This window comes from Oncorhynchus keta, chromosome 30 (genome assembly GCF_023373465.1).
Source record: "Oncorhynchus keta strain PuntledgeMale-10-30-2019 chromosome 30, Oket_V2, whole genome shotgun sequence".
Lineage (NCBI taxonomy): Eukaryota > Metazoa > Chordata > Actinopteri > Salmoniformes > Salmonidae > Oncorhynchus > Oncorhynchus keta.
The window spans coordinates 15658763-15676997 of NC_068450.1; the positions used below are offsets into that span (position 1 = coordinate 15658763).

Here is an 18235-nt window from a genome sequence, read left to right on the forward strand (position 1 = left end):
TGTGTGTGTGTGTGTGTGTGTGTGTGTGTGTGTGTGGTATAGTACAGTATAGTACAGTGTGATACAGCATGTTATGGAATAGTACACTATGTTATGGTATAGTACATCATGTTATGGTATAGTACATCATGTTATGGTATAGTACTTCATGTTATGGAATAGTACATCATGTTATGGTATAGTACTTCATGTTATGGTATAGTACTTCATGTTATGGTATAGTACAGCATGTTATGGTATAGTACATCATGTTATGGTATAGTACATCATGTTATGGTATAGTACTTCATGTTATGGTATAGTACAGTATTTTATGGTATAGTACAGCATGTTATGGTATAGTACTTCATGTTATGGTATAGTACAGTATTTTATGGTATAGTACAGCATGTTATGGTATAGTACATCATGTTATGGTATAGTACTTCATGTTATGGTATAGTACTTCATGTTATGGTATAGTACATCATGTTATGGTATAGTACATCATGTTATGGTATAGTACATCATGTTATGGTATAGTACTTCATGTTATGGTATAGTACAGTATTTTATGGTATAGTACAGCATGTTATGGTATAGTACTTCATGTTATGGTATAGTACAGTATTTTATGGTATAGTACATCATGTTATGGTATAGTACAGCATGTTATGGTATAGCACTTCATGTTATGGTATAGTGCATCATGTTATGGTATAGTACATCATGTTATGGTATAGTACTTCATGTTATGGTATAGTACAGTATTTTATGGTATAGTACAGTATTTTATGGTATAGTACATCATGTTATGGTATAATAACAGCATGTTATGGTATAGTACATCATGTTATGGTATAGTACTTCATGTTATGGTATAGTACATCATGTTATGGTATAGTACATCATGTTATGGTATAATACATCATGTTATGGTATAATACATCATGTTATGGTATAATACATCATGTTATGGTATAATACATCATGTTATGGTATAATACATCATGTTATGGTATAATAACAGCATGTTATGGTATAGTACATCATGTTATGGTATAGTACATCATGTTATGGTATAGTACATCATGTTATGGTATAGTACAGCATGTTATGGTATAGTACAGTATTTTATGGTATGGTACAGTATGCTATGGAACAGTACAGTAAGGAATGGTATAGTACAGTGCCATGACGTTGGCCTGGGGGTAGGTTTATGACAGTCATAATACCTCTTTCCCCCTCTCTCTACCCTACTGATGTTACATTTGCAAACCCCTTTGGTTTAACATAGAGATTCTGGGAACATCAGAAGGTGGGGGGAAATGAACTATATTCTGGTAATCCGACCAATTAAACATATGCGGTGGTACTTAATGAATATGATGTCAGTTCGGTTGTCATCTGAGACATTCTCATCAATGATAAGGTGAAATAAACTCTACAGTGGAAAGTCTACACATCAGAGTTATCGGATTCACATGGAATTGTTGTTCAGTTTAAATGTTTGAATATGAAATTATTCGTGATGAGATGAAATATGATTTTAGCTTCTAAAATGTGAGAATTGGGTTTTTATAAGGTTAGGTCTCTGCTCAATCAGTGGGCTATAAAACTTTTCAAACACGCCCTCCTCTCCCTTCCTATATAAAGCCTTGACGACAATGTAACCTCCTGTTCCGAGGATGTGAGGACGATGGTCCGATGTTAGAATGGTTCAGATAATAACTACAGAACGAAGCCGACATCAGCATGAGCGTTGGTTGCGAATGGTATGAACTCTGAACTCTTATTCACTACAGAAGTGATACCTCCTAGCCGTTGAGTTAGCAACAGCCGCTGCAAACGAGGGTTAGGAAGGAACCGACAGAGTATCCCGTCTATCACACAATGACGTTACTACAACGTATCCAATTGACCACCAGAGACATTCTTCAAAGAACTCGGTTTGGCAACACGACCTTCCATCTACCACCAACCTACTGAAGCGTGGCTCAGAGTAAATATTTATTGCATTTTCCTTTTCCAAATGGGTGATAATTTAGAATGCATAAGATATTGTATTTACGATAGCACAGCTTCGCCCTTTGTTCCTCAGTCTTAGCGCTCTTTCACTCAAACCCAGCCCCTTTTCTTTTGTGTAACCAGCTGTCATATCTGTTCCGCCGGCTAGGGACGTTTTCCTTTGATGTAATTTGTAATCAAGTTATGATTTAATTATGTGTATGTGTAATTCTGTGTGATTAGTTAGGTATTTAGTAAATAAATGATTAAACCCAATTTTGTATTGCTGATTCAACTTGTTAGCCAGGGTTTGTGCAGATAACCAAGAATTTACAACTTTCAGATGAGACTGAATTAAGATGACAATTAATATTGACTGCTATTGATGTAAAATATTACTAGGTCTTTAAGAGTTTATTCAAAAGATAACAGCTCCATAAATATTATTTTGTGGTGCCCCGACTCTCTAGTTAATTACACTTACATGATTAGCTCAATCAGGTAATATTAATTACGGAGAAATTATTTTATAGAATTGTCACGTTCTGACCTTTATTTCCTTTGTTTTGTATTTATTTAGTATGGTCAGGGCGTGAGTTGGGTGGGCAGTCTGTTTGTTTTTCTATGTTTCGGCCTAGTATGGTTCTCAATCAGAGGCAGGTGTCATTAGCTGTCTCTGATTGAGAATCATACTTAGGTAGCCTGGGTTTCACTGTGTGTTTGTGGGTGATTGTTCCTGTCTCTGTGTTTTGCACCAGATAGGGCTGTTTTTGGTTTTCCACGTTTATTGTTTTTGTAGTGTTCGTGTTTATCTTGTTATTAAACATTAATCAAAGAAACCACGTCGCATTTTGGTCCGCTTCTACTTCACCTAAGGAAAACCCTTACAAGAATAGCATGTGATATCACTTAATCCGGCATAGCCAAAGACACTAAAACAGTATTTTATGGTATGGTACAGTAAGGTTCTTACTCATTCCTGTGCAGACGGAGTGTCATCTCCTCTCCCTCAGCTGTGATGAGGACCTCTGCCTCAGACGGGTGCTGAAAAGCAGAGAAATAGAATAATATCTCTCTAGCATCACCTCTAACATTATATCTCTCTAGCATTATATCTCTCTAGCATTATATCTAACATTATATCTCTCTAGCATCATCTCTATCTAACATTATATCTCTCTAGCATTATATCTCTCTAGCATCATATCTAACATTATATCTCTCTAGCATCATATCTAACATTATATCTCTCTAGCATCATCTCTATCTAACATTATATCTCTCTAGCATCATCTCTAACATTATATCTCTCTAGCATCATCTCTAACATTATATCTCTAGCATTATATCTAACATTATATCTCTCTAGCATCATCTCTAACATTATATCTCTAGCATTATATCTAACATTATATCTTTACATTACATTTACATTTAAGTCATTTAGCAGACGCTCTTATCCAGAGCGACTTACAAATTGGTGCATACACCTTATGACAACCAGTGGAACAGCCACTTGCATCTAAATCTTGTTGGGGGAGAAGGATTACCTACCCTTACTTACCCTATCCTAGGTATTCCTTGAAGAGGTGGGGTTTCAGGTGTCTCCGGAAGGTGGTGATTGACTCCGCTGTCCTGGCGTCGTGAGGGAGTTTGTTCCACCATTGGGGGCCAGAGCAGCGAACAGTTTTGACTGGGCTGAGCGGGAACTGTACTTCCTCAGTGGTAGGGAGGCGAGCAGGCCAGAGGTGGATGAACGCAGTGCCCTTGTTTGGGTGTAGGGCCTGATCAGAGCCTGGAGGTACTGAGGTGCCGTTCCCCTCACAGCTCCGTAGGCGAGCACCATGGTCTTGTAGCGGATGCGAGCTTCAACTGGAAGCCAGTGGAGAGAGCGGAGGAGCGGGGTGACGTGAGAGAACTTGGGAAGGTTGAACACCAGACGGGCTGCGGCGTTCTGGATGAGTTGTAGGGGTTTAATGGCACAGGCAGGGAGCCCAGCCAACAGCGAGTTGCAGTAATCAAGACGGAGATGACAAGTGCCTGGATTAGGACCTGCGCCGCTTCCTGTGTGAGGCAGGGTCGTACTCTGCGGATGTTGTAGAGCATGAACCTACAGGAACGGGACACCGCCTTGATGTTAGTTGAGAACGTCAGGGTGTTGTCCAGGATCACGCCAAGGTTCTTAGCGCTCTGGGAGGAGGACACAATGGAGTTGTCAACCGTGATGGCGAGATCATGGAACGGGCAGTCCTTCCCCGGGAGGAAGAGGAGCTCCGTCTTGCTGAGGTTCAGCTTGAGGTGGTGATCCGTCATCCACACTGATATGTCTGCCAGACATGCAGAGATGCGATTCGCCACCTGGTCATCAGAAGGGGGAAAGGAGAAGATTAATTGTGTGTCGTCTGCATAGCAATGATAGGAGAGACCATGTGAGGTTATGACAGAGCCAAGTGACTTGGTGTATAGCGAGAATAAGAGAGGGCCTAGAACAGAGCCCTGGGGGACACCAGTGGTGAGAGCGCGTGGTGAGGAGACAGATTCTCGCCACGCCACCTGGTAGGAGCGACCTGTCAGGTAGGACGCAATCCAAGCGTGGGCCGCGCCGGAGATGCCCAACTCGGAGAGGGTGGAGAGGAGGATCTGATGGTTCACAGTATCGAAGGCAGCCGATAGGTCTAGAAGGATGAGAGCAGAGGAGAGAGAGTTAGCTTTAGCAGTGCGGAGCGCCTCCGTGATACAGAGAAGAGCAGTCTCAGTTGAATGACTAGTCTTGAAACCTGACTGGTTTGGATCAAGAAGGTCATTCTGAGAGAGATAGCGGTAGAGCTGGCCAAGGACGGCACGCTCAAGAGTTTTGGAGAGAAAAGAGAGAAGGGATACTGGTCTGTAGTTGTTGACATCGGAGGGATCGAGTGTAGGTTTTTTCAGAAGGGGTGCAACTCTCGCTCTCTTGAAGACGGGAGGGACGTAGCCAGCGGTCAGGGATGAGTTGATGAGCGAGGTGAGGTAAGGGAGAAGGTCTCCGGAAATGGTCTGGAGAAGAGAGGAGGGGATAGGGTCAAGCGGGCAGGTTGTTGGGCGGCCGGCCGTCACAAGACGCGAGATTTCATCTGGAGAGAGAGGGGAGAAAGAGGTCAGAGCATAGGGTAGGGCAGTGTGAGCAGAACCAGCGGTGTCGTTTGACTTAGCAAACGAGGATCGGATGTCATCGACCTTCTTTTCAAAATGGTTGACGAAGTCATCTGCAGAGAGGGAGGAGGGAGGGGGGAGGATTCAGGAGGGAGGAGAAGGTGGCAAAGAGCTTCCTAGGGTTAGAGGCAGATGCTTGGAACTTAGAATGGTAGAAAGTGGCTTTAGCAGCAGAGACAGAGGAGGAAAATGTAGAGAGGAGGGAGTGAAAGGATGCCAGGTCCGCAGGGAGGCGAGTTTTCCTCCATTTCCGCTCGGCTGCCCGGAGCCCTGTTCTGTGAGCTCGCAATGAGTCGTCGAGCCACGGAGCGGGAGGGGAGGACCGAGCCGGCCTGGAGGATAGGGGACATAGGGAGTCAAAGGATGCAGTAAGGGAGGAGAGGAGGGTTGAGGAGGCAGAATCAGGAGATAGGTTGGAGAAAGTTTGAGCAGAGGGAAGAGAAGATATCTAACATCTCTCTAACATCATCTCTATCTAACATTATATCTCTCTAGCATTATATCTAACATATCTCTCTGGCATATCTCTCTAACATCATCTCTATCTAACATTATATCTCTCTAGCATTATATCTCTCTAGCGTTATATCTGTCACGGTTTATGTGGTGAAGGAGAGTCGGACCAAACTGCAGCGTGTATATTGCGATCCATGTTTAATCAAACAACGTAAACACGAATAAACACAAACACTACAAGACAATTAACGTAACGAAAACCGAAACAGCCTAAACTGGTGCAAACTAACACAGAATAAGGACATCAAGACACTAAGGACAATCACCCACAATACAACCAAAGAATATGGCTTCCTAAATATGGTTCCCAATCAGAGACAATGATAAACACCTGCCTCTGATTGAGAACCACTTCAGACAGCCATAGACTCTCCTAGAACACCCCACTAAGCTACAATCCCTCTAAGCTACACACCACATACAAAAACCCATGTCACACCCTGGCCTGACCAAATACATGAAGAAAAACACAAAATACTTCGACCAGGGCGTGACAATATCTCTCTAGCATTATATCTCTATTGCATTATATATCTCTACAATTATATCTCTCTAACATCATATCTCTGGCATTATATCTCTCTAACATTATTCTTTAACATTACATCTCCTGCATCATATCTCTCGAACATTATATCTCTCTAACACTATATCTCTCTAACCTTATAAATAGGAGTATATCTCTCTAACATTACATCTAAAATTATATCTCTCTAACATTCTCTCTGACATTGTATCTCTCTAAACGTACAAATAATGGTATATAGCTCTAACATAATATCTCAAATTATAGATCTCTAGAATTATATTGAACAATATATATTTCTAACATGATATCTCTCTAGCATTATATCTATTTAACATTATATCTCTTTAGCATTATATGTAACATTATATCTGAAATGATATGTCTGGCATTATATCTTTCTAGCATTATATTGAACATTATATCTAAAATTACATCTAACATATCTCTCCTAAATTAAATGTCTCTAATGTTGTATCTAGCATTATATCTAACATTTTATGCGAAATTATATCTCTCTAGCACACTGGTTCTCAATCCTGGTCCGGGGGACCCAAAGGGGTAAACATTTTGTTTTCTACCAAGCAATACAGCTGATTCAAATGATCAACTCATCAAAAAGCTTGGATGATTTGAATCAGCTCTAGCATTATCTCTTTAACAGTACATCACTCTAACATTATATCTCTCTAGCATTATCTCTTTAACAGTACATCACTCTAACATTATATCTCTCTAGCATTATCTCACTCTAACATTATATCTCTCTAGCATTATCTCACTCTAACATTATATATCTCTAGCATTATCTCTTTAACAGTACATCACTCTAACATTATATCTCTCGAGCATTATCTCACTCTAACATTATATATCTCTAGCATTATCTCATTAACAGTACATCACTCTAACATTATCTCTCTCTAGCATTATCTCTAACATTATATCTCTTTAACATTATATCTCTAGCATTATATCTCTCGCATTATCTCACTCTAACATTATATATCTCTAGCATTATCTCATTAACAGTACATCACTCTAACATTATATCTCTTTAACATTATATCTCTAGCATTATATCTCTCGCATTATCTCACTCTAACATTATATATCTCTAGCATTATCTCTCTTTAACAGTGTATCTCTCTAGCATTATCTCACTCTAACATTATATATCTCTAGCATTATCTCTAACATTATATCTATATGGGGTATTGTGAGTAGATTAAGGAGGATTTAAAAAAAATCTACTTTAGAATAAGGCTGTAACGTAACAAAATGTGGAAAAAGTCAAGGGGTCTGAATACTTTTCGAATGTACTCTATATCTCTCTAGCATTATATCTAACATGATACCTCTCTAACATGTAACATGTAAAATGTGTTGTGCTATTTCAGAGGACAATCATGTCTCTGAGTTAGTAGGGAATGTCAGTGATAAGATCAGATCTCACCTTCTCTCCATGGACGGACCTCCTGTGTCTTGCAGGCTGCAACCAGTGTGGATAGGTAATCTCATAGCTCTCTCTGTGTTCTATTCTGTGACTGTTCTCCTGAGGGCTCGGTCTCTGCTCCTCTACACAAAGGATTTACAAGCATGTCAACAAAGGGGACAGTAGAAGGTAACAGTTTATTGAAAGATTTGTTGGTTGATTTGATTTCTCAATTAAGCCAGTGCACTTCATTTTCTTAGACAGGTTTGAATATGATGTCTCCTGATAAAATATAATACAACAAGCTTGTGTAGTCATTGTAAAATCAACTCAAATAAATGTCTGTCACATGCTTCGTAAAACAGCAGGTATAGACTAACAGTGAAATACTTACTTACGGGCCCTTCCCAACAGTGCAGAGAGAAAGACAATAGAGAAATAATAGAGAAGTAAAACGTAAAAATAAAAGTAATAACGAATACACAATGAGTAATGATAACTTGGCTATATGGGTACCAGTACCAAGTCGATGTGCAGGGCTACGAGGTAACTGAGGTAGATATGAACATATAACTAGTTTATGTGACCAAACAAGCAATAGTATAGACAAGTGCAGATAATCATTGTACCATCTGAACCACTGTGAAATCTACTTTCAAAAACCCAAAATATTGTATTTTCAGCTGTTTGAAAATAATGTACAAAACCGGAAGTAAAATAGACACAAATGAAACGAGAAGCATAGAAATAGCGCACATAGAACAGATTAATCGCTTCTTAGACTTGCTTTCAATGCAAATGACAGTTCTATAACTACAATTTCTATGTAAATTTGGTCAGGTCACCCAAAAAGTTACATAATGCAGTTTTAACTATTTAACTAACTATTTAGTAGTCTTGTAGCTTGGGGCTAGAAGCTGTTCCGGGTCCTGTTGGTTCCAGACTTGGTGTATCGGTACCGCTAGCCGTGCAGTAGCAGAGAGAACAGTCTATGACTTGGGTGGCTGGAGTCTTTGACCAATTGTAGGGCCTTCCTCTGACACCGCCTACTACAGAGGTCCTGGATGGTGGGGAGCTTGGCCCCACTGATGTTCGCACTACACTCTGTAGCTTAGTGATGAGCTTGGAGGGCACTATGGTGTTGAATGCTGAGCTGTAGTTAATGAACAGCATTCTCACATAGATGTTCCTTTTGTCCAAGTGGGAAAGGGCAGTGTGGAGTGCAATAGGGATTGTGTCATCTGTATCTTTTGGGGCAGTATGTGAATTGGAGTGGGACCAGGGTGTCTGGGATGATGGTGTTCATGTGAGCCATGAAGAAACTTTCAACGCATTTCATGTCTACAGACGTGAGTGCTAGTCATTTAGACAGTTTACCTTGGCACAGGGACTATGGTGGTCTGCTTGAAATATGTAGATATTATATATATATACTTCCATATTGAGTGTGTCTATGGTACATCCTGCTCGAAGTTTTGCTTGTAAGCACAAATCAGGAGGGTAGAATTATGGTCAGATTTGCCTAATGGAGGGTGAGGGAGAGCTTTGTATGTGTTTTCTGTGTGTGGAGTAAATGTGATCTAGAGTTATTTCATCTCTAGTTGCATATGTGACATGCTCGTAGATTTCACTATTTCTGCATTAAAATCACAGGCCACTAGGTGCGCCGCCTCTGGATGAGCATTTTCTTGTTTGATTATAGCCCTATAGAATATCACAGTATGAGTCATCATACCCATAAAACCTAGCGGTCAAACAAGGAAATGGTTCCAATCATTTTTCACTGTTCATTTTTAGAAACACTTGAAATAAGGGTTGTGTTTTGTGTAGGCTTACCCTGGCGTGAGGTTTTGTGTAGGCTTACCCTGGCGTGAGGTTTTGTGTAGGCTTACCCTGGCGTGAGGTTTTGTGTAGGCTTACCCTGGCGTGAGGTTTTGTGTAGGCTTACCCTGGCGTGAGGTTTTGTGTAGGCTTACCCTGGCGTGAGGTTTTGTGTAGGCTTACCCTGGCGTGAGGTTTTGTGTAGGCTTACCCTGGCGTGAGGTTTTGTGTAGGCTTACCCTGGCGTGAGGCTTTGTGTAGGCTTACCCTCACGTGAGGTTTTGTGTAGGCTTACCCTGGCGTGAGGTTTTGTGTAGGCTTACCCTGGCGTGAGGTTTTGTGTAGGCTTACCCTGGCGTGAGGTTTTGTGTAGGCTTACCCTGGCGTGAGGTTTTGTGTAGGCTTACCCTGGCGTGAGGTTTTGTGTAGGCTTACCCTGGCGTGAGGTTTTGAGAACCGTGTAAATCTCTCTAGGACAAGGTGACTTTTCTCAATATATTTGCTGGTATTTACCACACAAAAATGAAATGCTAATTAGCTGCTAATGTAGCTTTCACAAAGAATTACAAATACCATGATGATCTGGACGTGAATGCCGAATCGAGGCAAAGGTAAATATCTCTGGATTAGTTATCTAATGTTATCTAAATTTAGCAATGAAAAAATTGACAACATTTCTTTAAATGGACAATTCTGTGAACAGCCTTGTGCTAGTTTTAAATTGACACAATACCTGTTAGCAAAGGTGTCAGGTAGAGATGACATGCAGGAGCTTGCAGGGATTTGTAGTCTTGCATGATGTCTACTTTGATGCTAATTAGCATTTTCGTAAATGCTAATTAGTAAATAGACTTGAATATATTGATAAAAATCACCTTGTCCGAGAGAGATTTATATGGTTAGCAAAAACGTCACTCCAGGGTAAGCCTACACGAAACACAGACTCTATTTTAATGGTTTCTAAAATTCCTTATGAGAAAAATGAATGGTGAAAAAACGATTGGAATCGTTTCCCTGTTTGACTGCTAGGCTTTATGGGTATTATGACACCTCTACTGTGGGGCTCTATACAGCTGGGGTAGTCTTGGTTTGAAATCTATGAACAATATAGATGAAAACTTGCTTGGCACATAGTATGGTCTACAGCTTATCATGAGGTAGCCAATAGGAAATTCTTTAGATTACTGAATTTAAAACTGACTTCGGCACATGCTTTTAAAATAATTTAGTCTGCAATTTATAGAAAACTTGCTTATGTTATGAATGAATAAGAAAATTGATTCTTTCAAACATTCACAATAGCCCAAGAAAGACTAAATAAACCTTGAAACACCAGTAAACACATAGCTATGGACTGAATGAACCAACATTATGCACAGTTCAAAATAAATGATCTTGAAATATTTATCAGCCATCCAGAAAAACTCCATTCATGAACTGATTAGCTGTTGTAATGAATGCACAGACTTACCGGCAGCATCTACGTGACCAGATACAACAGACCCAACACAGCAGATAACGACTGTCAAATACAGACACAGACGCAGAAGGGAATATGCAGAACACCGATTAAAGCGGGTTATCCGTTCTCGTGGACTCATGCTAAAATAAAGGGTTATAGTTTAAACCCTACAATGTAATCGCAAACAACAAAAAATGCATAGGCAAAGGATAAATAATAGCTGCCGGTCGACATATCCTATGAAGCGGATAAATGTGTAGGCAACAATAGCACTCTATCGCTCTGTCTGCTTCGGATGCTTCCACAGGGGTAGAGCGCATCTTTTCTCTGTTTCCAGTTCTTACTTTCATTTTCAGCCCCTCCCATTTACCCTATAACTGGCCAATCGATTTCTGTGATTTTGAAAACCTTTGAAGACTAGAGATTGTTTTATGAGAGCCCTAACACAATTCAAAAATTCCTACAGTATGTAATATGATAGGTGAATGTGAATTTCTGAAATACAGAATGTCTCATGGCAATAGTCTACTGTAAAACATTTCTACTAAAGATGATTATGTTATTCAGCTCAGGCTCTGTACCAAAGACACCATATTTCCTATATAGTGCACGGCAGTGTTTTGTTCGAGACCACCCAAAGCGAGACCGACTCAAGACAAAGACCGGAGAGAATCTAGTCCAAGTCAAGACCAATACCGGAGAGGGGGCGAGACCGAGTCAAGACCGGGGTGGGGGATGAGAGGTCCGGGAAGCAGTCAAGATCGAGACCAGAAAAATGCGAGTCCAATTCAAGACCATGACTGTAATTTTGTCAAATCTTCACCATAATTAGAGTTCAAAATGTCCAGTATTTCTGTGTTCATATTTCAGAACAACATATGGATTCTTTTGTCATTCAGGTAAAACAAATACATGCCGAAGGCAAATAGAGCCACTCTACACATTATTACTGATCCAAACACAGTGGGGAACAACGAGGAGCTAGGAACACGAGCATTTCACTACACCCACAATAACATCTGCTAAATATGAGTATGTGACCAATACAATTTGATTTGGTTTGATTTGAGAGCCTTCTCCGGTTTCAGAAAAAAGAATAAGGATTTATAGCAAAATAATAATAACGATATTATTATTTTCAATGATGTTCTGATTTAATCTCTTCAACTTTTGATAGAGAGGATAAGGTTAACGCTGAAGATTTTTGTTTTTTAGATAAATCTAGCTAGCTAAATCATCCATTGGCTAAGACATCAGAAGCTTGATAGAAGGCATCTGCCATTCAACTGTATTAGGGCAACATTTTGGAGTGATGGTGGAATCAACCAATCACATTGACTTGTAATGGCCAACAGGTCAAAGGCCGACAGGTCACTATGCAATTATTATTATTATTTTTTCACCTTTATTTAACCAGGTAGGCAAGTTGAGAACAAGTTCTCATTTACAATTGCAACCTGGCCAAGATAAAGCAAAGCAGTTCGACACATACAACGACACAGAGTTAGTTACACATGGAGTAAAACAAACATACAGTCAATAATACAGTATAAACAAGTCTATATACGATGTGAGCAAATGAGGTGAGAAGGGAGGTAAAGGCAAAAAAAAGGCCATGGTGGCAAAGTAAATACCATATAGCAAGTAAAACACTGGAATGGTAGTTTTGCAATGGAAGAATGTGCAAAGTAGAAATAAAAACAATGGGGTGCAAAGGAGCAAAATAAATAAATAAAATAAATAAATACAGCAGGGAAAGAGGTAGTTGTTTGGGCTAAACTATAGGTGGGCTATGTACAGGTGCAGTAATCTGTGAGCTGCTCTGACAGTTGGTGCTTAAAGCTAGTGAGGGAGATAAGTGTTTCCAGTTTCAGAGATTTTTGTAGTTCGTTCCAGTCATTGGCAGCAGAGAACTGGAAGGAGAGGCGGCCAAAGAAAGAATTGGTTTTGGGGGTGACCAGAGAGATATACCTGCTGGAGCGCGTGCTACAGGTGGGTGATGCTATGGTTACCAGCGAGCTGAGATAAGGGGGGACTTTACCTAGCAGGGTCTTGTAGATGACATGGAGCCAGTGGGTTTGGCGACGAGCATGAAGCGAGGGCCAGCCAATGAGAGCGTACAGGTTGCAATGGTGGGTAATATATGGGGCTTTGGTGACAAAATGGATTGCACTGTGATAGACTGCATCCAATTTGTTGAGTAGTGTTGGAGGCTACTTTGTAAATGACATCGCTGAAGTCGAGGATTGGTAGGATGGTCAGTTTTACAAGGGTATGTTTGGCAGCATGAGTGAAGGATGCTTTGTTGCGAAATAGGAAGCCAATTCTAGATTTAACTTTGGATTGGAGATGTTTGATGTGGGTCTGGAAGGAGAGTTTACCTAGGTATTTGTAGTTGTCCACGTATTCTAAGTCAGAGCCGTCCAGAGTAGTGATGTTGGACAGGAGGGCAGGTGCAGGCAGCGATCGGTTGAAATAGTGAGGAATAGTTTTCCCATGGTCTAAGGAGATAACTTTTATTGTAGGCTAGTTTGCAGCTGCTGCAGCAGGTGTTATTGAAGAGGACATTATGGCTAATTTGTTAGCTTCTCCCTTTTCAAGAATAACTTTCAACAAGAAGTTAAAATAACTGATGTGTGTGAAACATTGTTGCATTTAAACTTTAGATCACCCATTACTTTGTGTGCTAAACATGAAACCTTTTTTGCAATGGGAGGTAATAGTTGTAAATTGTGATTGGAAAATGCTTAGCCTAATGATTGTGTTTTTGTATTCTTATGATTGGGACCTACTGGTTTATAATGTCAGAGTGAATGGACTGCTGCCTTTCCATCGGCCCTATGCAGTGGTGTAGTGATGCCTGGAGAAGTGGGTCCTGTGTGAAGGAAAGGCCCTGCGTGAAAAATCCTATGTTTTCACATAGATTTTCAGATTTTCCCTCTCAAAAAAATATATAATTAAAAGACAAAAATGTGATGTTTAAAGTCCACAATAATTCTTAAACCTCATCAGGAGAACATTTTTTAGATCTGGAAAAAATATATATTTTTGGAGGGTGTAGTTGCCCTTTAATTCAATTGAGCTAAACAAAATGCCCTCCCCATAGATACAAATCAGTTTTGTCAGGTATGCTAACATTGCAGTCAGCATTTAATTGAAAAGTTTTTTTGGGGAGGCCTTTAGAAATATTGATGCAAACAGAGCTTGATGACACATCGCAAATAACCTACTAACCAAGATTTTTATTACCTTTATTTAACTAGGCAAGTCAGTTAAGAACAAATTCTAATTTTCAATGATGGCATAGGAACAGTGGAGTGGGTTTACTGCCTGTTCAGGGGCAGAACAACAGATTTGTACCTTGTCATCTCGGGGGTTTGAACTTGAAGTCCAACGCTCTAACCACTAGGCTACCTGCCACTGTAGAAACTATGACAATAGAAATGTTCAGAACGTTTGTGAAACAGCACAGTTGAAAAATATTTGTCTAATAGAAATCAAAACTGGATGGTGTTCAGAGATAGATGGGAGGGGTTGAGTGATGCTGAAAGATGGGACTAAAAACAAACAACATATAATTATTACAAAATATACTGTGTCCGTAAAATGTTTATAGTCTGTATAAAGTAGAAGCCCAAGTGTTGTTGTCCATTAGTTTAATCCAATTAGGGGAGGGGTGGTAGGGTTAGGGGTAAATAATAAACAAAAATTAGTTTAAAATAAATAAATATATTATCTATATAGAGTACCAGTCAACACCTACTCATTCAAGGGGTTTTCTTTATTTGTACTATTTTCTACATTGTAGAATAATAATGAAGATATCAAAACTATGAAATAACACATATGGAATCATGTAGTAACCAAAAAGTGTTAAACAAATCAGAATGTATTTTATATTTGAGGTTCTTCAAAATAGCCACCCTTTGCCTTGATGACAGCTGTGCACACTCTTCGCATTCTCTCGACCAGCTTCATAAGGAATCCTTTTCCAACAGTCTTTAAGGAGTTCCTACATAATAATAATAATAATAATATACATATGCTGATGGCTGCTTTTCCTTCACTCTGCAGTATAAGTCACCCCAAACCATCTCAATTGGGTTGAGGTCAGGTGATTGTGGAGGCCCTGTCATCTGATGCAACCCTCCATCACTCTCCTTCTTTGTCAAATAGCCCTTACACAGCCTGAAGGTGTGTTGGGTCATTGTCCTGTTAAAAAACAAATTGTAGTTCCACTAAGTGCAAACCAGATGGGATGGTGTATCACTGCAGAATGCTGTGGTAGCCATGATGGTTAAGTGTGCCTTGAATTCTAAATAAATCACAGACAGTGTCACCAGCAAAGCACCCCTACACCATCACACCTCCTCTTCCATGCTTCACGGTGGGAACCACACATACGGAGATCATCCGTTCACCTACTCTGCGTCTCACAAAGACACAGCAGTTGGAGCCGAAAATCTCAAACTTGGACTCATCAGACCAAAGGACAGATTTCCACCGGTCTAATGTCCATTGCTCATGTTTCTTGGCCCAAGCAAGTCTCTTCTTGTTGGTTATCACTGCATTGTCGGAACTAGAAGCACAAGCATTTCGCTACACTCGCATTAACATCTGCTAACCATGTGTATGTGACAAATAAAATTTGATTTGATTTGATTTGGTGTCCTTTAGTAGTGGTTTCTTTGCAGCAATTCGACCATGAAGGCCTGATTCACGCAGTCTCCTCTGAACAGTTGATGTTGACGTGTCTGTTACTTGAACTCTGGGAAGCATTTATTTGGGCTGCAATCTGAGGTGCAGTTAACTCCAATGAGCTTATCCTCTGCAGCAGAGGTAACTCTGGATCTTCCTTCCTGTGGCAGTCCTCATGAGAGACAATTTATTTCATCACAGCCCTGTATGCTTATGAAGAAACTTTCAAACTTTTAAAGTCTTAAAGTAATGATGTTGTTCCTCTTTGCTTATTTGAGCTGTTCTTGACATAATATGGACTTGGACTTTTACCAGGTGACTACCTCATGAAGCTGGTTGAGAGAATGCCAAGAGTGCGCAAAGCTGGAATCAAGGCAAATATACTATAAAATATATTTTGATTTTTTTAACACTTCTATGGTTACTACATGATTCCATAAGTGTTATTTCATAGTGTTGATGTCTTCACTATTATTATACAATGTACAATTTTTGACTGGTACTGTAAAAATGTACAAAAGATATGATGGGGGATTTGAAATTATGTAGACAATCACATTGATGGAAGCCCCAATCTATCTGCAATTGTAAAGCTGATCCACCCCCTAAAAAAAGACTAAGGACCAAACATTTTCACCACCTGGTGTGCATACCCATTGTTGCCTTAGTTAGCATTTACTGGTAGATACACTACATGACCAAAAGTACGTGGACACCTGCTTGTTGAATATCTCTTTCCAAAATCATGGGCATTAATATGGAATTGGTCCACCCTTTGCTGCTAAAACAGCCTCCACTCTCCTCCACTCTTCTTGGAAGGCTTTCACTCGAGATGTTCGGACATTGCTGCGTGGACTTGCTTCCATTCAGCCACAAGAGCATTAGTGAGGTTGGGCACTAATGTTGGGCGATTAGTCCTGGCTCGCAGTCGGTGTTCCAATTCCTCCCAAAGGTGTTTGATGTGGTTGAGGTCAGCACTCTGTGCAGGTCAGTCAAGTTCTTCCACACCGATCTCGACAAACCATTTCTGTATAGACCTCACCATGTGCACAGGGGCATTGTCATGCTGAAACAGGAAAGGGCCTTCCCCAAACTGTTGCCGCAAAGCTGGAAGCACAGAATCGTCTAGAATGTCATTGTATTCTGTAGCGTTAAGATTCCCTACACTGGAACTGAGGGGCCTAGCCTGAACCATGAAAAATGCATTGGGGCAGGTAGCGTTCTCTTGGCATCCGCCAAACCCAGATTCAGAAGGTGAAGCATGATTCATCACTCCAGAGAACACGTTTACACTGCTCCAGTCAAATGGTGGCAAGATTTACACCATTCCAGCCGACGCTTGGATTTATGCATGGTGGTCTTAGGCTGTGTTCGGCTGCTTGGCCATGGAAACCATTTCCTTAAGCTCCCGACTAACAGTTATTGTGCTGACATTGCTTCCAGAGGCAGTTTGGAACTCGTCCCGTTCGGTGAGCTTGTGTTGCTTACCTTTTTACAGCTAACTCATTGTTGCGCCTAGAAGTTTCCACTTCACAATAACAGCACTTACAGTTGACCGGGGCAGCTCTAGCAGGGCAGAATTTGACAAACTGACTTGTTGGAAAGGTGGCATCCTATGATGGTGCCAAGTTGAAAGTCACTGAGTTCCTCAGTATGGCCATTCTACTGCCAATATTTGTCTAAGGATGGCTGTGTGCTCGATTTTATACACCTGTTAGTTGTGGCTGAATTAGCCGAATCCACTCATTTGAAGGGATGTCCACATAATTTTGTATATATAGTGTATCATAAGTTGAAACGTCTTTCCTACCTACCGGCTACCAATGTCAAAAAGTGGGTATAGGATGTATATAGCCTCCACTACACCACCGGCCCTTTCTTTTTTTACAAAAAGTGCGCTTTCATACATGAGTGCGCTGGTGCTATGGTTGCTGTCCTTTCAGCATCACGAGCCTGAAGGACTAGGTTCAATAGTTTCGCCACTGCGCAAATGTCTATAACAGATATAAAGACCTAGAATTTCACCGTCTCCGCTTTACTAATAGTGAACGCGCAACTTTCCAACAATTTCCCTCACTCTTCCCTACCAGCGAGTCAAGGATATTGGACAAAGTTTGAGGATTTATTTCAGTGAAATTGAAGGACAGTAATGTTACGAGTTAAGTCGGAATATCAGGTTTAAATAGGTCATAGGGTATTAATATTTAAAAAAGAAGTGTATATATTTGGCCTGGCGAAGTGCTTTTATGGCTGACTGAATGGAAGCTGATAATGAGTTTTTTACTCCACTGGTCTGGGTAAGAAATGACGAGTCCTCAATATCTGAGACAGAGACATTCAAAATGTGTTCTCGATACCGAGTACAACACTGGTGCATTGCCTTTGAACAGGGCCATATGGCTGTCGGCACAAGGGGTGATCGTTATTGCCAGCACAGGTAGTTTCTGGGCAGAGCGGCACGTAGTGTTCAGTACAGCATGCCATGATCATGCTGGGGTTGGCACCATTTCTGGGCAGGGATTGTAGTGGAGAGCAATCTGGTTTATGTAGGCCTACTGTATCAGCATTGTGCATGGTGATACCTACCCGAGAAACTAGGTTC

At 40.5% G+C, this 18235-nt stretch overlaps 1 protein-coding gene across 1 annotated transcript in view; it reads right to left on the reverse strand.

Moving 5' to 3' along the window:
* Positions 1-11230, reverse strand: part of LOC118372987 (disintegrin and metalloproteinase domain-containing protein 19) — a 56360-nt gene extending 45130 nt beyond the window's left edge. Inside the window, exons 1-3 of the mRNA XM_052487813.1 lie at positions 10945-11230; positions 7674-7795; positions 2960-3030 (exon numbers count right to left, since the gene is read on the reverse strand). Coding sequence (XP_052343773.1) covers positions 2960-3030; positions 7674-7795; positions 10945-11074 — 323 coding nt within the window. The 5' untranslated portion in view covers positions 11075-11230. The remainder of the gene's footprint in view (positions 1-2959; positions 3031-7673; positions 7796-10944) is intronic.
* Positions 11231-18235: the final 7005 nt, after the last annotated feature.